This window comes from Primulina tabacum, chromosome 6 (genome assembly GCF_025594145.1).
Source record: "Primulina tabacum isolate GXHZ01 chromosome 6, ASM2559414v2, whole genome shotgun sequence".
NCBI lineage: Eukaryota > Viridiplantae > Streptophyta > Magnoliopsida > Lamiales > Gesneriaceae > Primulina > Primulina tabacum.
Genome location: NC_134555.1, coordinates 37,956,425 through 37,980,985, shown reverse-complemented (window position 1 = coordinate 37,980,985; position 24,561 = coordinate 37,956,425). Strand labels below are relative to the sequence as shown.

Here is a 24,561-nt window from a genome sequence, read left to right as displayed (position 1 = left end):
TCCACTGTTTTTTGACAGAATTGTGTTTTAAATACTAAAAATGACACTTACACTTGCTTGTTCGGCAGCAGCTATACAACAAGCAACCAATGGAGCTCCACCATGCTTCAAGGCACTTGGATGGATCTGAAAAATAACATATGAATCTAAGATATTTCGATCATACAAGAATTTTAATTTGTTGTACTTCTTCTCAGATGACAGCTATCTGCAAATATTTGAGCAGCTACTAGCTGTTGTACCTGTGTTTGTTTAATACACAAATTTACAGGCCAAAAGTCGTATTAATCTTCCTCCCACATCCCATCTAATGTAATTCGCAATTATTAATAGCCGATGATCAGATGAATCGCATGAATGTCATGAATTATTTCTTGTGTTCGCTCTATATTTGCTATATTTCTACAATTTACATTGAAGCGTGGTTTCATAGTTGTAATCTAAAAAAGAAATCCGGTTCCGGTTACAAATTCAGCCCCATGATTTCAATATCTACTTATAGATTTCTATTTGTCTAGCTTCTGTGGACACAAAAATGAAGTCTGCATATTATGAGATCTCTGCCTTTATCTTTTGTAACTTGTTTTGAATCAAATACGGTGTAAGAGCAGATTCAACTTGAGAGAAAGTATTAATGTTACCAAATAATATGTTTTGGGACAAGGTTTGATATCATTAAGATTCTAATATATATTTGTATCTAGTTGGTCAAGATTTCCTCTCATATTTATTTGAAGATATTTTAAACCATATAAAGAGGTACTATTGAATTCCAAACCAATAAGATCAATAAGAGTTTGGGCATTTCAGTCAATTATCTGATGGATCATGCCTGAACCAATTAAAATATATCTCACACTATATTTCTACGTTTTTGAAATCAACGGAGGCAAGTGTCGTGCTGTAAAAGATGGTTGGTAACTTCAAAGCATGTCATGTGTAGCTAAAGGCACTTATACTCTTCTATGCTCATGGTAAATGGAAAATTAGGATTTAAAATCTGAGTCCATAATAGTTAAAAACACAAGAATCTTTCAAGATCATTAAAGAAAAAAACTTTGGGAATCTGTGTTCAGCAAATCAAACAAACTTTTGGGCACAATAGTGATTGTATGAACGGAGATATAGCAAAAGTAAATAGAAACCGCAAAATTTTAAAAATTTGAAATCTTGAATTATAAAGGTTGTCGCCAATTCAAACCTGTAAAATAGCAGGACTTCGTTGTTCCTCTGCTGCAGCAACAACTGCCTCAACTCCCTCCATATTGTAGACATTAAAGGCTCCAACAGCATATCCACCCATTTCTGCATTCTTTATTACACACCAGCTAGTCGGCATCTGAATGAGAGCCAATTAGAACTACAATAGCTAAATGAATCTTACAAGAAGAAGTTCCTTAGTTGAGAGTCTTCCCGGATGCGTCCAACGACTTACTACTTCAGCTACAGCTTTACTGTCGCCAACATTTCCTAGAAAATGCAATTATTATAGGATAACAATATAAAATTCAATGTCCAATATGAACTGATGATGAGATGTCTAATTTCCCACATTACCTGGGAAAACAATGTATGGAACGCCTGGATGTCTGCTTTCAGGACCTAGCTGCCATAAGGGTACACCTGCCAGAGCTTGACCAACTATTTTGGCTCGTTTTGCTCCTAGAGCTTTTGTCGCGAGGTCTGAAGAAGTAATTCCACCCTATGATATGAATGCTTTTAATTAACAACATTCATGGCTAACATTCTGGTGTTTCAATCTATCTATATATCTTAAAGAAGAACACTAAGAGTAGAGCGAAAACAAGGTTTGCACAAACTTGAGGGTATAGAAAATTAATGGCAATATACGAGTATATTCCCAAAAAGTTGAAAGTGGATCAGAACCGGTAAAGAGGACCACTAAAATGAGGGTATTGGTCTGTATAAAATAAATTTGCAAAAAACTAAATACCTGACATATGCTGTCAAAATTCAAATAATATGAGAAGGAATCAACATAGAACAACTAAAACTTGTTACAAACAAATATAAACAAGTACCCCGAATTATAATATGTTGAATCTCATGAAAAGCCGGATAAATGGGAGTTTGACCAATATTGAAGCCTTGACACTCAAACACGGTTTTAAGTATTCAGGCTCGGAGCTAGGAACATACATGCATGCCATACATGAAACATGCATAGCCTGTTTCAAAAAAGAAAAGAAAAACATGCAGAGCCACACTTTTCAGGTCCTTTATTACTTTGTTTACCCATTATAGAATGAAGAGGACAAAAAGAAATGGCAGAGGCAAAGCCCAAAGATTGGGTTGACCATGATAGGGATGCTTGAGGCAATGCTCCTCAGGAGAAGAATGAGTTTGTCTGGATCTAAAGCTATAATCAGTTGTTTATTCAGTTCCTGCCATTTGTCGTTTGTTTTTTCTGAGACTAGGTTCCCTATTAGCCTCTCTTAGAAGATTCTTCAAATCATCTGTTGTTTGCATGCTTCCTCACATACAAACAAGAAGTATGATTCTTCAGTATTACATATGGAACTCGTGTCAATGGGACCCATATTTAATGTGCTGAATATGTAACATGTTTCAACATGGTCTACAGACTACAGATGCGTCTGGAACACAATTTCATTGTCATGTATAGAAGATAACTTTTGAACAGAGGAGCATTAGATTATTAAATTGCAGATCGTATCTGCATAAATCATACGAAGGAAAATTAAGTCTATAAATATGAAAAGAAGAAAGTTTAACTATTTGATAGCATGATGTCAACTGTAGTTCTCGAGTAAAACATTTACATGAAAACCAAGGCCCAGGGGTGTAAAAAAAGTCATTACATGGCTAATAAATAGTGAAGCACGATAATTTGAAACCTTACAGCAAAAATGTTGTCGAGTAGCTAGGATTCGACAGGGTTTATTTTATACTAGGATCCTATATCATTGATATGATATGATATTTCTCAGATTGTTGGGATTTGATTTTATTTTTTGATTTATAGAAAGTGTACCAATCCATGACTTTAATGTATTCGAAATTAAGAGAATATTTTCTCCTTCAATGTATGCCATATTTTTCAGCATTGTATCAGAGCCGCTAGGGATCAACCATGAATTTTAAAGTAGCCATGGTCGGCACGGGTTCCGGTAGTGACAATGGTGGAACCCAGTCACATGTCACTCCCTCATATTCTTCCCTTCAAATAATGATTCACAAATTGAATGTGAAGAATTACAAGGAGTGGGCACAATCAGTCTGACTTGTTATTGATGGGAAAGGCAAACTAGGGTTTGTAAACAACGAAGTGAAAGCCCCGAGTTCGATTGACCAGAAATATAAGCAGCGGCGTTTCGAGAATTCGTTGGTCACTGCATGGTTAATCAATTATATGGAGCCGGCAATCGGAAAACCATACATCTTTTTACCCACGACCCGTGAGGTTTGGGAGGCGGTCCGAGAAAATTACTCCGATTCTGAAAATTACTCCCAACTGTATGAGCTAAATAGTCGTTTATGGCAGATGCAATAAGACAACAAAGATGTCGCAACTTATTACAACGAGTTCATAGTTCTATGGCAGGAATTGGACCTCCTCGATGTAGATGAGTGGGAGAGTATCAAGGACTGTACGCGATACAAGGCAAAATTGGACCTACACAAGATGTTTGTCTTCTTTGCAGGATTAAATAAGGATCTAGATGAGGTACGAGGCCGTGTACTTGGGCGAAAACCTGCCCAACCTTCGGGAAGTGTTTTCTGAGGTCCGCCGTAAGGAAAGAAACTGTCGTTATTTCCCCTTATTTGACTCTGACAAATGTGTTTCACGTTCCCCTATTATCCTAAAAATCTTTTGTCAATCAGAAAACTCACTTTTGATCTTAAGTGTCGAGTCATATTTATGTCTTCTCATCGTAAATTTCAGGATTCGTCCTCGGGACTGGCAATGCTAGACAAGATGACAGCCTTTACTCCCTTGCTGCCGAATCCTTGCTTGGAAGACGTGATCTGGACAAGTGTCTCAACTCAGTCTCCTACTCGAGTGTCAATGATATTTTATTATGGCAGACGGTTAGGTCATTCGGACATTATTTATTTGAAAAGATTGTTTCCCAATTTGTTTATCAATAAAAATATTTTTACTTTGCATTGCGAATATTGTGAGTTAACCAAACATCATCGGTCAAATTTTTCGTCTCAACTTTATAAAAGTTCACATCATTTACTTATTCACAGTGACGTTTGGGGACCATGCAAAATAAAAACAATTACTGATAAACGGTGGTTTGTGTTTTTCATTGATGATCATTCACGTCTGACTTGAGTTTTCCTTTTGAAAGATAAGTCCGATGCAGGAGTTACATTTAAAAAAAATAATCAAATGATTCAGACTCAATTTCACACTATGATAAAAAAATTTCGAAGTAATAATGGGAGGGAATACTTTAACAACATGCTAGAACAAAGGATCATTCACTAAAGCTCTTGTTCCCATACACCTCAACAAAATGGTGTGGCTGAACGGAAAAACATACATATCCTTGAAGTTGCTCGATTAGTTTTGAAACTAAAGTGACGGAGTATCTTTGGGGGGGTGTTTTGACAACCACTTATTTGATGATTGACTACCATCCAGAATATTGAATTTTCAATCCTCCGTGAATATTTTTCAAAAGAGCTTCCTCAATACGCGTCTTCTGACTAAAATCCCTCTGAAAATATTTGGTAGTCTAGCATTTGTTCATAACTTTGATCCTAGTATTTCGAAATAGGAGCCAAAGGCACAAGATTGTATCTTTGTTGGTTATCATGTAAACCAACAGGGGTACAAGTGCTTTGACCCTATTACACAATATTTTAATCTCCATGGATGTAACATTCGTTGAAGGCAAGTCTATTTACACCCCTCATCTTCAGGAGGAGTCCAGAGATAATGAAGATGAGCACCTAACCGAGTTTGATTTTAATATAGAATTGGGAAACTATGAAATGCCAAATTTTAGTCAATCCAACACAACAATGGAGACAGGTGAGAAACATTTCAAAAGGTTGGTTTTTACAAGGAAGAAGGATTCAAAAAAAAGGGGAGACCATATCATTCAACAATGCCATGAGTCAACTCGTGGGCTTGATCATGAAACTCAGAATGATGTCTCCGACTACTCTTGAAAACAACATTGATCTTCTCATTGCCTGGAGAAAAGATACTCAGTCATGCACAAAATACCCAATCTCAAACTTGGTATCTTATAAAAATTGTTATCCTTCTGTTGTTCTTTTGTCCTCAGTTAAATGCCATTAGTATTTCTAATAATGTACAAGAAGCTTAAGAGATCCCCGAATGGAGATAGGCGATTTATGAGGAGATGAGAGCTTTGGAAAAAAACTCTACATGGGATAAGGCTGATCTACCGAGTGGGAAATCTGTTGTAGGGTGTAAGTGGGTATTTTCCCCAAAATACAACTCTGATGGATTTCTGAAACGGTATAAAGCACGGTTGGTTGCCAAAAGCTTCACCCAAACATATGGAGTTGACTATACATAAACTCTCTCCAGTGACCAAACTCAATACACTTCGAGTTATTCTCTTTGCTGCTCCTAATCTACATTGGCCATTAAATCAATTAGATGTGAAGAACGTCTTTCTAAATGGTGATCTAGAAGAGGAAATGTACATGTAACCACCACCTGGATTACAGATTGGTTTAGACCAAAGGTGTGTAGGCTAAAGAAATCACTCTATGGACTGAAACGGTCTCCCAGAGCATGGTTTGAAAGGTTCACAAAGTCTATGAGAAGCCAAGGCTACTATCAAAGACAATTCATACTCTCTTCAAAAAGGTCCAATAATGGAAAGATTTCAATATTAATTGTCTATGTTGATGATATAATACTGACAGTGATGATATAGAAGAGACAAACAAGTTAAAGAAGAGCTTGGCAAGAGAGTGAGAGAAGAAGGACTAGGGGCAGTTGAAATATTTCCTTGGAAAGAAGGTAGCAAGGTTCAAAATAAGAATCACGGTGTCCCAAAGAAAATATATTCTGGATCTCTTGAAGGACACATCGATGAGTGGATGCAAAACCATTAGATACTCCTACAGAATCCAATGTGAAGCTAGGAGAAAGCAACAATGGAGCTGTAGTGGATACATGAAGATTTGGTTGGAAGATTTATTTATATGTCTCACACACGTCCTGACATTGCCTTCACATTAAGTATGATGAGCCAATTTATGCACTCACCGAGTGCAATACACTTTGAAGCTGTATATCGAATTCTGAGATATCTAAAGAGAACTCTAGGGAAGGGACTGCTCTTGAAAAAAAATAAGAAACGAGAAGTTTAAGTGTATACAGATGCTGATTGGGCAGGATCAGTCACGGATCGAAGATCAACCTCTGGTTATTGTACATTTGTGTGGGGCAACTTGGTAACATGGAGAAGCAAAAAACAAGGACTATTTGCAAGAAGCAGTGGGGAGACAGAATTCAGGTCCATGGCACAAGAAGTGTGCGAAGTATTGGGGATTAAACAAGTTATGGAAGATCTAAAAATGACTGACTTTTCCCATCAAGCTGTACTGCGACAATAAGGCAACCATTAGCATTGTTCACAATCCAGATCTTCATGAGAGAAGTACCTTTGCAAGGATGAAACGAGGTCTTGTAGTTATCTGCCGCACTATTTCCACTAGGGCGGAGCTGACTTTAGAATTGATCTCTAAACTTTCGGAAGCAGCTGCAGGCACAATGAGGTTTGATAAATTCACTATATGGCATATGGAATATAGGAATTTGACGTGGTGATATGATAAAATAGAACTAACTCACTTTTTCCGACAAGAAGCTGCCGGCTAGTCATTACAAGAGTATCTTTGCCACTTCTAAGGTAAACATCAGCAACCTCAGCTGTGCGATTGATCTCTTCCTCCCTTTCATTTGAAGATTTCACGGCAACTTTTTCAACAGAAACCTTTTGGCAATTAACAATACAAGGAAAAATTCAGGAGTAAATGTTGGACTTCCTCTCCTTTCATTCACTTTATTATTTGAAACTTCTCTTTCTCAACAAGCATCAAAAATAGTTTTCAATTGATGAACATCTAAAAACCTCGATCTGTTTCAAGGTATGAAGCCTTTGCAATAGCAGCTCTTCGACCTGAGGATTAGGGAATTTTGCTTATGTTGGAAACTCGAGGTTAATAATCAAACTAACAGGCTAACATAGCAACATTAACCTGTTTTGTCGTTTTGGGAACGTAGGAGCCAACAATGATAAGTCCACCAGTCCTCTGTGAGGATATTCCAAGATCACCGGGCAATAATGGATCTTTTGGAATGATTCCAACACGAGCAGAAACGAAACTAGCAGCAGTCCGGCATAAGAAGCTCTTACCCAGTAGTTCAGCCTATAAACGGGACGCAGGTTCGTGAAAAAACGCCTTTCATGTTTGTTGTGACTACAGCTGCACGTGAAAGAGCTAACAGTTCACATAGAAAAATATCAACCTGAATCATTCCTGCTGCAAATACAGCCATGTCTCTATCACTAGCAGCATTTACTATGCAAGTAGATCCCTGTTTCATCCAAAATACAACTCAAGGCTTCAGAATACAAATCTGAAGAAATCAGGAGAGAGAATTCACAAAAATAGATTGGACTAATGTTTCTTGACCAACTAAACATCAGATACATTAATAGTAAAAATATCAACAATAAGAATAATGTTGCACAAAGCACTAAAAATATGCCTTGCTAGACAATAAACAGGTTTTTGGACCTTTAAGCTCAGTGGAATCCAGGAGACAAAAAGCTGAACATTTTACTATGTCATAGCCTGAAGGGAACTTTCTCGAATAAGGTACGGTGAAAAGAGATTGTAGAATCTAGCAACTACCTTTGTACCAAAAAATACAGTTGGTGGCGATGATACAAGTCAAATATTTTAAACTGTTTGTGTGAGACAAACCTATCATCCAATTAGTGCATAAAGTTACGAGTCCTAGAATCAAATATGTCACATTGATGTTAATACCAAGAATAAGACCGAAAGCTAAGACTACAAGAAGTTTTGACACACCTGTCGGCCAGCAGGGAATGAATCATACCATGATCATTCCTTATTTGGTTTGAACCATAATGTACCATCTCTTCGGTTAACTCGAAATGTGATTCTGCTAGATACAAAGTTTCATTTTCTTCTGTGTTCAAGATAAAACAGTTTTCGCTCTTTGTCCTAATTCTAATCATTTACAAGAGATTGTTGAGGAATCAAATGGCACTGAAAACAATCTCAAGTACATTGATACAATCAGATCTCTACTCTTCCATGGAAAACGTTCGGGAATTCATTTTAAAAGGTGCAAAAAACTTCTAATAGAGAAGTAAAACTCCCATAAACTTGTGGTTGATTTTTTACGATGATATTTTATAGGGAAAAGGATATAAAATTAAAATTGCTTGCATTATTTAGAAAATAAAATCCTCATCCGTTCTTAGCCAAAATTACATGGTTTGATTTGTTTGACTTCATCCAGCCTCCGGACATTATTTGTTGGAGAAGAAAGTAGAGGGATGACTAAAAACTAGATAAGACATCACCACATCAACCTTCCTTACTCCCTCTCATACACAGGCCCATGCACTCTTGTTTGATCATGGTTGCTAATGTTTGCACTTATATCTGCATCCATAAAAATTATATTGGAACAAAACATCTCCATAACTTTATCTCTTTTTTTTTTATCAGAAACTATCATTTTATTATAATAATCTTAATTTAGGTTACATAACAAAGTGGATGAGCGATCCACGACCCAACTCAAGAAATAAAATCAAGAAACTCTTCAAAAGCGAATAAAACACCAATCCCTAACTTTATCTCTTGATCCCCCAGTTTATGGCACAATAAATATTTTCTAAAAATTTCATTGCTCATGTGTTCAACTTTATAGCGGTTCCAGGTATCTACTGAAACCTAACCTAGCCAAACTCAAGACATTAAATGTATTCAACTTTATAGCGGTTCCCATTATCTACTGAGACCCAAACCCACCAAAACTCAAGACACTAGCTTGAGCTTGACATAGATGATTTGAAAGATTCAATTAGTAGAAAACAAGAAAAGAATTAATAATAGTACTTTGTCTACAGATCTTATCAATATGCCTCACAATTTGTACCTTCTTTAAACTGCAGATATATTCACAAACAGCTTCAGGCCCTCCTTTTCTCAATAATTGGATAGAAATGGATGCAACACTGTCTGCTGGTATGCGACCCCCTGTTTTCTCCTCCACCCACTGGAATACCCAACTAATATGTACTTAAACCGTGCTTCATGTAATGTATTGTGGTATTTTGAGTCAGGGACGTTAAAAAATCACACCTCTCGTAGATTTGAAGATTTGTAGCCAAATGAGGCATCTTTAGCAAACTCTGTTTCACCTGCAGGGATGAGCCTGTAGACACTATGCTTCTTAACTCATTCTAATAAGTGGAATTTATGTGCTCAAAGAGACAGAATAATACCTGTCACAGTCTGCAACATAGTGTATGTCCCCGATAGTATAACGGCCTCCTTGAAGAAAGAAGGGACAAATTATCCACGCATCCATCTCACCAATTACAGAAACAGCCGCATCTGCTTCCTATACATATGGAAGGAGTTCATCAAGCTGCGAGCATGTCAAGATTTAAATGTTCAACAGTAAAGGCAATTCGTATGGTCTATGTCCTTGCCTGCGGGAAATGTCCTCTTAATGTAGAATCCCCTCTCAGAACGACAGTGTAGTCAGTTTTGTCCACCATCTTTGCAGCAGTAGACAGATTGCTACAGATCTCCACTATTAGCGTACTGGCCTATATCAAGAAGAGCTCTATTATAACTACATAAGTCACAGAGAAAAACTAGCTTCTGGAGTATAACCAACCTCTTTTTTTAAGTTGGAAAAGGAAATCATCAATGAAAATAGTGCCGTTATTTTACCTTCTCAGGGCTCAATGACCGTGAATTTGTCAAAATGAAAAAACACTTAGGCTTCTTATCGAACTGTTCGACAAGTGACTCAATACTCCTGAAAATAAAGCAAAATGTCAATAGCACATTACTGGATGAAGAATTATAGATGAAGTATCAAGCACCAGATCTAAGTACCATTAGGTAAATCATTCAGTTACCTCAAGATCTGATTAGCATGTTTAAGATGATAGAAAAGGGATTTGACAAACTTAAATTTATATGTTTAATTTAATGAAAAACAAATTAAATATACAGACCTTTTATGATTATGCGCTTATATTATTCAAAACTAAGTTTTATTTTCTGTTTTCTTCTTTTATCGGCGGTTCACTGAATCATACTTTGGCATGATGATTGCTATCCGTGGAGATAATAGATCTAAAATGTATGTAGGGATACATCATTGTAGCGTATGAGCACAACGGTTGCGACACTAACTAGAACAACAAAAACATGGCCAAAAAAATTAGTTTTCTGCCTCAGAGATGCAAATCATTGAGCTATCAAACAAAAAACTTCTCTTCATTTCTAATTATTTTTATGCCTCCTTTTTTTGCCTCGTCATATATATTTTACTGTGAGTGAGTCATTCAAAAAACAAGATATACGCATGTTCTATGTCATAAACAGGTGCATCATCTGAAGTTTTCAATTCCCGTAAAGTGGGGATATCATGACAAATCATTAACTCAATTTTATTTAAATTCATTTGGACGAGCACTTCAAATTATGTAGGCAATATCATCAAGGAAAAAGCCTTGCTTCCTAATAGATCCCATAAAAGAGCCAATTCTTTGTGTTCAAGTCCATTCTCCTTAAAAGTAATTGTAAAAGACTTCTTTCTCCTCCATCGAAGTCCACCTCATATTCCAATATGAGTAAATAACCATTTTCAACATCAATAACTTGTTCAACCAAGAATTTAACTGGGCCTTCATCATTATTTTGGAGAAAGAAAACATGCTTAATTGATTTACTGACTTACCATTCTGTCAATACCTCAATGTCATGAACGGTTTGAGTTCCAGTTGGATCGTCATCCAAAACAACCAATGTTTTCAGATTTTTCTGGGCAAGGTTAAGTATATTCTCAACAGGATCAGTGGGCCATTCGGATGGTAGGGCTCGAAGGACATGTTCTTTACTTAGAACATGAGGCTTTCCTTCAACTTTGACTCCCGAAATCATCTCATAAACCTACTAAATTTAACAGTTTACAAAAAGGAAACAAAAATTCCATTGATATTGCTGTATGTATTCCTGTAACCACAAGATATTCATATATTTTAACATCTAACTCATCTCTGTATTTGGCAACAATCAACAAAGTAACATTTGAAGAAGAGACAGCAGAAGCATGAACCTTCACTACGCCTGCATCATCAATTCGGCCCCATCCAGCAGCAGAACCTGCACCAGGAAACATTCCGGGTCACCTTGAATTAGAAACTTTGAGGTCAGACAATAAACTTTTACCACCGGGAACTATCCATTTCATCATACAAAAATTCACAAGGAAAGACAGCTTTTGAAAGTTAGTTCCCAGTCGTAGTTGCGTGATCCACCTTCATTGAACGCAAAATTCACTTGGTCAAATTTGCGGGCCTTATTCATGGGAGGATAGGTGGAAATATACCCATCTTATAGACAACAGTTCTACCACGAATTATTTCGAATCACTATCAATTATTTTGGATACTGAAAAGTATAAATGGGGGCCCCTCCTTATAGATTTGAGAATGTGTGGCTGAAGCACAAGAGTTTCAAACCATTATTTTTGTCATGGTGGAATAATGCAGATTTTCAGGGATGGGAGGTGTACAAATTTATGAGAAACTCAAAGCTATTAAATGTGATATTCGAAGATGGAATGAGGAGGTTTTCAGGGTAGTTGAGGTGAGGGAGGCTGGAATGAGAGAAAAAATTAGAAGGTTGGATGAGTCGGAGAGTGAGGAGTGGGGATCTGAGGAGATGGCGACCGAAAGGAAGGAAGCAAAATGGGTGTTAGAAGAAATGGTGTATCGAATGAATCAGATGAGCAATCAAAAAGCGAAGGTCAAATGGGTTAAGGAATGGGATCAAAATACAAAGTTCTTTCATTCTCTATTAAATCAATGGAAGAGTAAGGCTTCCATCAATAAATTTGAAAGGGATGACGAGTCGGTTATCGTTGATGAGGTCAAATAGTATCAATCATAGTTAAAATTTTCGACGAGTTGTACAGTAAAACAGAAACTAGAGAATGGGGTATTGAGGAATAAAGTGGTGCCCCATTGATAGTGAGCTCAGTCTAGAGCTTGAGGAACCCTTCTTAGAAGATGAGGTCAAGAAGGCAGTGTTTGATGATGGTTGTAAGGCTCCGGGACCGGATAGATTTACCTAGGCGTTTTTTCAGGATTGTTGGGATATTGTTAAAGAGATATAATGAAGATCTTCAGTGAGTTCTTCGAAGGGAGTAATATAAATGGAATTATCAATGCGACATACATCTGTTCGAAGGGAGATTATTCCTTTCGGGATCTTTATCCGTGTTTATTCCAGTTTTCTTCGGTTCATAATATGTCTATATCTCATTTGCGTTATTTGATAATTCGTCCTCTTCTTCTTCTTGGGACTTGTATTTTCGGAGGGTTTTGCAGGATAAGGAGTTGCGTTTGAGTGCGTTATTAGGAGAGTTAGATAAAATCATGTTGATTGAAGGGGTAGATGATGTTCATGTGTGGGGTGGGGATGCGTCAGGTCTTTTAGTCAAATCTTTCTTTGAGTTTTTCTTTTCGAGTAGTATCTTTCCCGCTTTTCCATTTTACAAAGTTATATGGAAAGCTCCAGTTCCAACAAATATTCAAGTATTCTTGCGGACAACAGTTCTGGGTAAGTTGCCGACTTCGGAGATGATGCAAAAGAGATTGCCCACGTGTACTCTGTGCCCAAATTGGCGTGTGTTGTATCGAAATGATAGAGAGACGTATAATCATATGTTGATTCATTGTACATTCACGAGTGAGTTGTGGGCGAGAGCTTTAGAAGAATTGAGATTGGTTTGGGTGTTGCCTAAATCATTAGAAGATTTATTCGATGTAGATCTTACACAATTTCGGCAAGAGAGACAAATTTTTTTTGGAAAGTGCTGATTCATTGCATATGTTGGTCCGTACAGATAGAGAGAAATAGAAGAATTTTGACAACATTGAAGATATGAGGGAAGAGTGCTGGGAAAAGATCAAAATCAAAATATCTGATTGGATTGGATCTCATGTAGACTTCCAGAATGTCTCAATTTCAGATTTATTGAGATTGGGCTCTTGTGTATTAACGATAGGACTAGGGTCTTGCCTAAATTTTTGTCGTAAGTGGATTACTAATCCGTTTATTGTAAATAAAAGCTATTAAGTATTTAATAAAATACCGTTTCTTATAAAAAAAGATATTTCATAGTAATTTATGACTGTAAATTGATGATTTCTAGGTTGAAAATAAACCATTGACTTGTCGGAAAACTTATATATTTGACTTTTCACTATATCCGTTGTTGCATTTGCTGCAGGAGTTGAAGCCAATTTATGCATAAGCCAATTTATGCATAAGCCTAAGATTGGCTTGTTAAATATAAAAACTCTCCTAGAAAAGGCTTATTTCATAGAGAAAAAGACATTTAAATGTGAAAGTATATTAGTCTCTGATTATGTAGATGATTGTCGATAGAAAATCTATATCAAATTATTGTGATTATGTTGGAGGAAATATGGTGATTCGGTGTAGTAAGAAGCAAAAGTGGTTTAAATGTCTACCTCAAAAGCAGGGTATAGAGCCATGGCTAATGCAACATGTGAATTGATGCGGATGAAAATTTTGCTTACTAAAGCGAGTATAGATTGTTCAATTCCAATATCCTATCAATGTGACAATTAAGCAGCTAATCTCTATTCCATTAGAGGACCAAACATATTGAGATGTATTATCATTTTCTTAATGATGTTGTAATTGACAAGATAATCAGCGGTACCCTTGCACTTTTTCAGAACAGATTGTAAATATCTTTGTAATTGGCAGCTCGCTTATTTTCAACATTTTGTTCTAAGATGAGAAGTATTGATTCATATTCTTAAGCTTCATAGCGAGCGTCAGAAATTTTTTTTGTTCTGTTAGAAAATATGTTTATCTTCAATTGTGGGTTGTGAACTTTAGGTATTGGATATTGGCAGTCCCATTAATTTGCAGAACATCTCCTCTATATTAGAGAAATAACATGAACATTTTTAATTATTCAGTCAGTCATTTTCTTTTAAACCTATAAAAATGCATTACTCAAGTTTGATTAGAATCTTAGATATATTTAAATCTATGTACTTATCTTCAGAAAATTCTAATTTATATTTGTTTCAACGGATATTCAAGCCTATATTTTTCACTATCTAACACTTAAAATATTTTCTTTTCAACAATCCCCTACTTTTCACAATATACTAATTAAAAAAATATGAAATTACATAATAAGCTCATGCATGCTAACCAGATATAAACAATTGATGAGCAGCATTTGCCACTGGAAGTGGAACCTTGTGAAACGAGCTTTCACGAGTAACGATTCCCTGTAAAAGAAAGTACATATTTCAAACACTGCCACCACACATGTTCGAAATCTTTTGTTATGCTTGCTACATTCTCTAATAAACTGACATAATGCATATTTCCTGTATAGGACGTGTAGATAACATTCATGTAAGAGCAGGTATAGCAAGAGATTTTTTGTTTCTTTGTTTGGTAGATTTCAGACTTACTAGATCCTTCACAAATATATCGAGTGCAGATAGTGGAGTATAATCATTCTCCAACATGTGCGGACCACGATTCTCAAACATCCTGCCAATAGACAAGGATTTGAATTCAAACATTAAATGAAGTCAGTATCATTTTCTAAGTACACCTTTGATCAGTCATATGTTGTTCATAAGTGACAAAATATAACTATTCATATTTTTATAATATAAAATTTTATAATTTTTTTGTGATTTATAACAATCCATGACATTGATTATAAAAAACAAATTGTTAGGCTGAAATGAATGCAAGAGACATCACCCTTGTCCTTGTCATATTTTAATAGTTGCAATAGGCTACACATCAGATGAAAAAAGGCATCAAGCATTTGATATTGCTTTAGAAGAATGAGAAAATAGGGGGAAAACACACACACACACACAGAGAGAGAGAGAGAGAGAGAGAGAGAGAGAGAGAGAGGAATAACACCTTACCTTTATAATTTCATTAAAATTCTGATCTATCTTATTTTATAAGCTAAGTCAAAAAAATGAAATAAACTGTTAACAAAGCATTATGCCCCACCTACTTCGTGGGATATTACAAACCAGGAAAAAAAATTATTATTGGGCAGGCAACGGATTGACAATTCTAGAAATGACAACAAGCATTGCTTTTTTGAAAATGCATTACATACCATGATGTTCCTGCACTAGCTGAGATGATATCAAACAACAACCTTGTGTCAAGACCCAATCGAGCACCAAATGCCATTGCCTCTGCTGTTGCTGTAATATGAACCCCAGCAAGCAGTTGATTGATCATTTTCACAACACTGCATATATTATGAGGACCAATTATAATAAATTATCATGATTTGACCCAAGATTATGAGGTTTCAAATGTGTCTTGAGATCATTATCTGAAATGAGTGAAGAGTGAGAGGCACTTAGAATCTAAGATGTACCTTCCAGCGCCACAACCCCCTTCAATAATGTAAAGCTTCTCACTTAACGCTGTACCAGGAAAAAAAAGCATAAAATGATGTTCCAAACTTTATAGCGTACAGTAAAACTTAGCTAACTTCATAGGCCAAATTTTTTCCACCTGAAAGAACTGAACCAGCATGCTCCAAAGCTTCCTCTGCCCCTGATGCCATTATCTGAGACAAATAATAATGCTTTTCATATGCTATTCAGATCAAGATATAAATGGAATCATTATAAATTCTTACAGTAAGTGTTCCATTGGAAGCTCTCTTTACGCCACCAGACACAGGAGCATCCACCAACTTCAGATTTTTATTTTCATCTATAAAAGGTGGAGAGGCACATAAGATGATAATAGAGAGAAGCTGAAATGGCAAGCTTGTGCCATTAGTTAATGACAATGGATACGATTTATTATTCGAAGATGAAAAGATCCAGAAAATTCTTGTCTTTGGTTTGTTTTAAGTTAATGGACCTAAAAAATGAAAAATAATTTTCTGATCTGATTTTTGTCCTTTTATTTGTGTGCCCATTCTGTTCTCATAATCTCTGCGGAGGTAACAGTTAACCCTCACCGGAACAAATAGTCATCTTTAAGAACAAGCACAAAGCTCTGATCAACTGACATCTAAGCCCCTTTTCAATTTTGACGATCAATGGTCGTGGCAATTGAATTAACTTCCATGTTGTGAGAACTAGACGAAAAAGAAAGGTAATAACACGAAAGCAGATATAATAATTAAGCATTTGTTGCAACGAAATTTTCAACTCATCAAGCCATATTGGTATCGACAACAACAAAATATTTCTAATATTACCACCTTAACTTGTGCGAGTACCAACCACACACCATTAGCACAATAATGTCAGCACCTCCAGCAACACAATACACTAATATGATACTAAGTTTTTATGAAGACAAAGAATCAGAGATCAGTCCTGGACATACATCAGTTCCAAGCCACAATATCAAACCAGCCAGAACCGATGTGGGATGCGGATTTAGCAAGAAATGTGACATTCAGATGCCCATGGAAGTTTATTTCCCGATCTTACCCGACTTTTCAACAATTAATGACGATAAAGGTTAGAGGAGGTAACAATGCTAGGTTTTGGGAAGACATTTGGTGGGGGGATTCTTTATTTAAAGATCTTTATCCGCCTTTATTTCAGCTATCCGCGGTTCATAATATGCCTATATCATACTTTGTTCACTTTGACAATTCGTCGTCTTCCCAATCATGAGATTTGCATTTTCGAAGGGTTGTGAGAGATGAGGAGTTATTAGAGTTGACTGAGTTATTAGGTGTGTTAGATATGATTAGGTTGATTGAAGGGGTAGATGATAGCTGAGCGTGGAGTGAGATTCTTCTGGTCTTTTCTCAGTCAAGTCCTTCTTTGCATCATTTTTTCCCTAAAGTCGCTTTCCTGTTTTCCATATTATTATGTTACATGAAAGGTTCCAGTTCCAACAACGATCCAAGCATTCTTGTGGACAACGATTTTGGGTAAGTCGCCGACCTCAGAGATGATGCAAAAGAAGTGGCCCTCAATTTCTATGTACCTCAATTGGTGTGTGTTGTGTAGGAATGATATGGAAATACATGATCATATGCTCATTCATTGTTCATTCACGAGCGGCTCGTGGGCTAGAGCTTTGAAAGAATTGTACTTGTTTTGGGTGATGCCGAAGTCAACAAATGATTTATTCGCAATGGATCTAGGACAACTAATTGGCAGGAGGAGAAGAATTTTTTGGTAAGTCGTGGTTCACGGCATATGTTGGTCAGTGTGGCTAGAGAGAAATCAAAGAATTTTTTAGAATACGGAAGACAACAGTGACGAGTGCTGAGATAAAATCAAGATCAAAGTTGCTATATTGATTGGTACTCAAGAAGAATTTAAGAACGTGTCGATCTCAGATATATTGAGAGATTGGGCTTATGTGTATCATTGATAGAGCATCGATGTTTTGTAGCTTCTGTTGAAAGTGGACCACACTAGTCCACTGATTGTAATTAACACTTATTAAATTAATAAAATATCGTTTCTTATAAAATAATAATAATAATATAGTCGTTGACTCAAAGAACAAAAGCATTTAATCCTGCTACAATAAAGGACAAAGTACATTAGTTTTTTCCAAACAACAATACAGATGCATCGAGAAGATTAAATATGACTTTTGAAAGAAACTAATAAAAAAAAGGAAGAATTCCCAAAGATCAATTGAGTGATCGAGAACACGGAAATCACCTATCAGCATTATTCAAGAATGCACCACAGTTTTCAGAACATCATGGATATTCAATCTCTCAAGCAGAGAAGTATTCATATCTTTGCTCACACTTCACCGCCATATCAGCTCAATTAAGAAACACCCTCGAGCATCAGAGCATGACTTCAATGTATACATCAAATCATCAAAGATCAATATGCAAGTTACTGCACATCCACTCAACCTCCACGTGGTTGTAGAAGTTAGAGTTGGTCTTCAGGCTAGTCCTCTGGCTGGTCGATCGTTATTAAGTTGGGTCTTGTTGTATCGACTGATTGAGTATGCCAAAAGTCTCAGTTGAGAGCGTGACATCAGTTGATATGGGTTTGCACAAATGACTTGTATAAATAAAAGTCTTCTAGTGGAATCCTTCTAGCTAGGGGTGTTCAATTACGTTTTGGTTCGGTTTTATATCAAAATTCCAATCAAACCATCATTTATCGGTTTTACAAAATTTCAAACCAAGCATTTAATTTTTTCATGACCAAATCATGAATTTCGATTTGGTTCGTTTTGGTCTGGATGAGTATTTTTAAGTTTTGAATTTCATATTGAATTAGTACATGAGATACTATAATTTGAAAAGATAGCAATTGACACTTGATAAAAGTTGAGTTAACATTTATTTGATTGTCGATTAGAATAATTATAAGTGAAATACCATAAATTAAAATACTTATTTAGATTTCATAGTTTTGTAACTTATAAAAAAAACAAAACTTTAAGTGTGGACTAAAATCTGCAATAAATAAATTTTCGGTCTCTGATAATATAATATAAACAAAAATCAAATAAAATATTTTTACATCACACAAAAATCACACTAAATTAACAGAATTTATTATATAATTTTTATATTAATATAATCAGTTGGATTGGTTTGGTTCAATTTATTTTTATCCAAAACTTGAACCAAATCAATTTTTTTGGTTTGGTTCTTTGAAACCAATCCAAATCGTGAATGACTAAAAACCGATCCAAACCATGCAGTTTCATTTGGTTTTTAAGTTTGGCTAAGTTTCCGTACACCCCTACTTCCGACAATGGAAGAAGGGTAGACGTAGAGGAATTTGGTCATCAAACTTCGAGAAACAAGCTTGTGTATTCATTTATTTACTTTTACACAATAAGTTCTGGCACACGCATCTTAATATATTTTCATGTTTTGTTTATTAGTTTGACCAAAATATTCGTTGCATCAGTTCGAGTAATTTCCGCATTTTCACATAAAATTACTCGACTGATCAGTTTAAATCAAGAATAGCTCTATCTATCCTAACACACATTTTATATGATTACCGTCGCTACATTATGGAAACCAAAGAGATACCGAATGAACCTTAATCTGTAAATTCCACAACCAAATCGGATGCCATTTCTCCAAAGTAGACTACTTAGTGGGATCAAGTCCCTCACCTTTTTATTAACAACCAAATGTATCTATAGTGGCAATTGTAACATTTGAACTGAAGCGTAAAAAAATTCCACCAATTTTGATGATGAATGATCGTACTCATTATTTTCACATTCTCTACCAAACTACGATAATCTATGAAAATTACGTATATATAACAGTTTTAGTCTTTTCTATCATTCTAGAAACATTGGTTGCTACTTATCTTAGGCATGATCAAAATTCTAAGGGTGTAAACGAACCGAATACCAGCAATGTCTTCAAGTTCAAGCTTGAACCAAGTTGAGCTATCTAGAGCAGTATTTGAAATATTGAGCTCAAGCAAGACTGGAGCCCAAGTGAATGAGCTTTGACTGGTGTTCAATGTGGCAAAAATTATTTTTCATCTTCAAAATCATAAAAATATTGAAATATTTAAATGCAACTAAGCTTAAATCCAAAAAACAACAAATCAATTTATTGATCATAAAAAAACTACTTTGAAAAACAAAATGAATCAGATTAAAAAACTACACATATAAGGAGAAATATATGCAGTTAACTACAAATTCTGGAAACTACAAAAGAAAAAACCAAGATGATCAAGAGGTAAAAGAGATAACAGGACCTATAAAATTCATATATCTTTCAAATGCTTGCAACTGCTGTTGCACAAAACAGGAAGCTAGAGAAGTGTCTTATGTTTCTAGGAGAAGAACAAGAATTTGAAAGAGCTTGCCTCAAATCCCAAAGAATTCTTCGAAAAAGTCAAAATGATGTTTGTAAGTTTGGAATAAATATTTTCTGGTAATAATTAAATAAAAGCTCCAGAGATCATAGTAAAATCATTAAATTTCAAGTTCAGCTTGAAAAATATCCATACATGCTAGAATTTGACTCAAGTTTGAAAATTTGGAGTGTGAATTGAACATCATCTAACCGACTAAAAAAAGTTCCAAATCGGTCTAATGTATTTAGGTGCTTATTCAAAACCACATTGATTTCGCAGAAAAAAAAACGAAGAATAAGAAGTAACTGTATAATCTAAGAGACAAAATTGCATGGTTACATCAGCAAAAACATGATTCGTGTTGCAACCACGATTTATAAATAATAATCTAAATTGTGGCCCGTTCGTTCACTTCTATGCTATTACCCTAGAGAGAGAATTTTTCAAAATGCTCTCTCGTCCGTCTTCCAATATATCGGCTTTCTTTCATCTTCGCTCTCAGCTTCTTCAGCTAACAACCACCGTCGACCGCACCATTCCTTTGCCTTCGGCGCCGACCACCGGCCGGCCGTAACCCGCTCATCGCCTCATTTTACCATTTTGTTTCATTTTCTTCATCTGTTTTAATCGCCCCACCATTTCTTTTCTGCTGCCTTCTGCTCACTTGCGTTCGGGTCGTTTGTTGGTACTATTTTCCATCGGCGTCTTCCAGTGTTCTCTTTAATTATCAGCTTCCTGTCTCCAGCGTTCTCTTTTCTTCTAGTCAATGGCGTTTTCTGACCAGTAGCTGCATTGTGACGCTTCGTTGCTATCTCTTGACTCTGGGTAGCCGTTTTTCTTATCTATTTCGAGGAAATGCACGCTTGGTTCAGTGGGTTATCGCCGCATATCTTTAAGCCAGCAGATAGGGATGAAATTGTTAAGATTGAGTTTAAAGTGTATTCATTGAGGGTGGTTAATGGGGGCTCCTCGATACGATGGTCTGAAAGAACCAGGAATGCGAGCTACTTGTTGGACCTATCGAGACGAGGCTCGCTGGATCAGTTTAAAATTCAAGAACTTCATCAACACTCCCTCTTTGTGCTTGGACTTTTATCGTTGTAGGGGCAGAAATGCGATCTTTGCACTACAGAGAATTGCAAACAAGAGAGGCAGGTTCCTAAGAGATATCCAAATTCAATTCGTTGGGCAGAAAGCAGATTATCAATGTGCCTAGTGTTTTCAACTTAGGAGGGTGGAAAAGCATATCCAACATATTCATCAAGCTATTGTCAGGGAATCCTCAGAGGAAGGATGAACCTATCCTTGATCATGGAAAAGCCCCAGTTAGAGCTGATTTCATTCACAGTTAGATAATAACAATGAGAGGGATTATCGCTGAGGGAAGATGAAGGACATGGAGGACAGTGGTAGGAACAGGAAGGATAGGAGCTGGCATGAAGCACTTATCGTCACCAAAGGAAGGGTCAACATTTCGTGGGAGCAGATTGAAGTTGTCCTTGGTAATTCTGTAAAGAGGAGGGTCGAATTATTTCCATTCCAAGCTAATAAAACTGTATGGTGGCCTTCAAATCCGGCTGAATGTTCATATTGTCTAAATTTGAAAAGAGAATTCTTTGACAGAGGGGTGTCTTTAGTTTTTGAGGAATGGAGGCCAAATATCAACTCGTCGGACACGGTGTACAATTGCTGCAACAGTTGGGTTAGGATCTTTGGATTAACCTGGAACTTATGGTCGCCTGATATCTTCAAAGTTATTGGGGATCATTGTGGGGGTTTGGAGGATGTTAGCGCTAATACTTTATTCTTCAGAGACCTAGGGGCAGCCAAGATCAAGGTGAAAGGAATAGAAGGAGGATTTATTCAAAGTATAATGAAAATCCCGTTAAACGGATTGACTACGGAGATTAGAATTTGGGTTGATTCTTTCGACTTACCAGCATATGAGATTTATGAACAGCAATCTTACGCCCAAGTCGTGGTTAATGGTAAGCGGACTTTGGCGGGGTGGGGCAATTCAAATATTCGCAGGAAAATTGAGGGTAACTGTCCCATTGATGGGACAAAAGAATTGGGGGTAATATCAGAGCAAGTTGCAACCACGAAAGATAGGAGGAAGGGCTTCAATCCGGACAGTAGAGGGGAAAGGATGGAAGAAGTGCAGGGTCCTGAGCCTACGAAGAAACTACAAGAACGACTAGCAGAGAAGGGCGTGAATGCGGCTCCCCCAGTGAGAGGAAAGGTGACAAAGATATTATGAAGAATTGCACCAAAAAAAGTAGCAGATTTCAGAAGCTCACCCATCCAATCCGTGACCACCAGAGAAGCCGAGAAGCAGGACAACAGATTGAGTGAAGTTGGGTCAAAGACACTACTGCCTTCTTATGGAAAAATCTATAGCAGAAGATCAAATCAGAGTACCAAAGAGGATGCGGCAGTTCATGAAGTTGAGATGGAGTCTGCTCCGGGGGTTGGAGGGACATTTTTCCCAAGTTCAGACAGACGGTGCTTCCCAGAATTACATCGGATCATTACCGCTTATGTTTGATACCAATAAGTTGAGATGAGGTCTGCTCCGTTCAGATTTGAGAATGCTTGGTTGTCTCACCATAAGTTTAAAGAACCAGTTTTGGCATGGTGGAATAATGAGATTAGTCAGGGGTGGGAATGATATAAGTTTATGAAGAAACTCAAAGGAATCAAAATTGAGGTGTCCAAATGGAATACAGAAGTCTTTGGAGATGTGAATGTCAGACACACGGAGTTGTTAAACAAAATCAAACAGTTGGACGAGCGAGAGGCTGGGGGAACTTGGTCGGATATTCTTCATGAGGATAGAAGGGCGGCAAGGTGTGAGCTGGAAGTTCTGTCAATTATAAGGTTCCATATGGAAAGTCAAAAAGCAAATGTTAGATGGTTGAGAGACGGGGACCAAAATTCGAAATTTTTCCATGTTTTACTTAATAATCGAAGGAATAGATCAATGATAGACAAGGTAGAGCTGGAGGACGGGTCTACGATTTCAGGGGAGAAAAATACCGAAGAGGCCATTATCAGTTTCTACAGGAATCTCTATGGGAAATCGGATGGGGGAGGGGGTGGGTTTCGACGATTTGGAGTAGAGTCCATTAGATAGGCTTGAAGCTGAGGAGTTGGAGACGACGTTTTCGGAGGAAGAGATTAAAAAAGCAGTGTTCGAAAGCGATGGATTCAAAGCTCCAGGGCCGGACGGTTTTACATTGGCTTTCTATCAAAATAGTTGGGATACGGTCAAATCGGACTGAATGAAAGTGTTTGCTGAATTTTTTGATGGGGGCATTGTTAATGGCATCACAAATGAAACTTACATCTGCCTTATCCCAAAGAAACAAGAAGAGACCAAAGTTAAAGACTGTAGACCAATCAGTCTGATAACGAGTTTGTACAAGATTTTGGTAAAAGTCTTGACAAACAGGTTGAAGAAAGTCTTGAGAAAGACAATAGCAGAAAACCAGTGTGCAGTTATCAAAGGAAGACAAATTGTAGATTGTTGCCTCATCGCCAAAGAATTTAGTAGAGGAGTATAGACGGAAAAAGAAAAAAGAACGGGTGCTTAAAGTTGACTTGGGAAAACTATATGACAATGTCGACTGGCGATTTCTGGATTTCGTGCTACAAAAGAAAGGGTTTGGGGATAAATGGATGAAGTGGACCTAAGAGGTGTGTATCTAATGTCTCTTTCTCGATCTTTATCAATGGAAGGCCATGAGAGAAATATAAAAGGGAGAGAAGCCTCAGACAAGGCGACCCATTATCCTCTTTCCTGTTTAATCTAGTGATTGATAGTTTGGGGTGGTTGGTAGATAAGGCTAAGACAGAGAATGTAGTGAGAGGACTTGAAGTTGGGAGAGATAAAATAAAAATCTCACTCATACAATTCGCGGACGACACCTTGTTTTTCGTTCAATACGATAGGCATATGATGGCTTTGGTGGAAATAATAAAATCATTTGGCATCAAATCGGGCTTGAAAATTAATTTGGAAAAAAGCGTTGTGTTGGGATTAAATTTTTCAGATGCGGAGGTCGATGGTTTGGCGTTAGCGATTGGGTGTAAAAAAGAGCAGTGGCCGATTAAGTATCTCGGGGCACCGTTGGGAGGCAACCCGATAAATTGAGTTTTGGGAACCCGTGGTTTACAAAATGTCCAAAAAACTTGCAAGTTGGAAAAAGGCATTTCTCTCAAGAGGCGGTCCTTACACTGATAAAGTCGGTGTTAAGCGCCATGCCAACATATTTTATGTCTCCTTTTAAAGTCCCAATCCAGGAGGCAAAACAAATGGAAAAACTGATGGGAAATTTTCTGTGGGACGGAGCCAATGGGGAGGCACATTGCCACGTCGTTG

General features: G+C 36.8%; 1 protein-coding gene across 1 annotated transcript in view; it reads right to left on the bottom strand.

The window, feature by feature from the left end:
* Window positions 1–24,561, bottom strand: part of LOC142549368 (uncharacterized) — a 41,789-nt gene that overhangs the window by 2,177 nt on the left and 15,051 nt on the right. The window contains exons 16-37 of the mRNA XM_075658286.1: window positions 16,022–16,098; window positions 15,895–15,949; window positions 15,755–15,803; window positions 15,485–15,622; window positions 14,808–14,889; window positions 14,540–14,618; window positions 11,393–11,439; window positions 11,015–11,226; window positions 9,997–10,084; window positions 9,750–9,869; window positions 9,540–9,658; window positions 9,397–9,469; window positions 9,191–9,310; window positions 7,517–7,585; window positions 7,246–7,416; window positions 7,119–7,166; window positions 6,839–6,980; window positions 6,649–6,746; window positions 1,558–1,702; window positions 1,385–1,470; window positions 1,202–1,312; window positions 52–126 (exon numbers count right to left, since the gene is read on the bottom strand). Coding sequence (XP_075514401.1) covers window positions 52–126; window positions 1,202–1,312; window positions 1,385–1,470; window positions 1,558–1,702; window positions 6,649–6,746; window positions 6,839–6,980; window positions 7,119–7,166; window positions 7,246–7,416; window positions 7,517–7,585; window positions 9,191–9,310; window positions 9,397–9,469; window positions 9,540–9,658; window positions 9,750–9,869; window positions 9,997–10,084; window positions 11,015–11,226; window positions 11,393–11,439; window positions 14,540–14,618; window positions 14,808–14,889; window positions 15,485–15,622; window positions 15,755–15,803; window positions 15,895–15,949; window positions 16,022–16,098 — 2,204 coding nt within the window. The remainder of the gene's footprint in view (window positions 1–51; window positions 127–1,201; window positions 1,313–1,384; window positions 1,471–1,557; window positions 1,703–6,648; window positions 6,747–6,838; window positions 6,981–7,118; window positions 7,167–7,245; window positions 7,417–7,516; window positions 7,586–9,190; window positions 9,311–9,396; window positions 9,470–9,539; window positions 9,659–9,749; window positions 9,870–9,996; window positions 10,085–11,014; window positions 11,227–11,392; window positions 11,440–14,539; window positions 14,619–14,807; window positions 14,890–15,484; window positions 15,623–15,754; window positions 15,804–15,894; window positions 15,950–16,021; window positions 16,099–24,561) is intronic.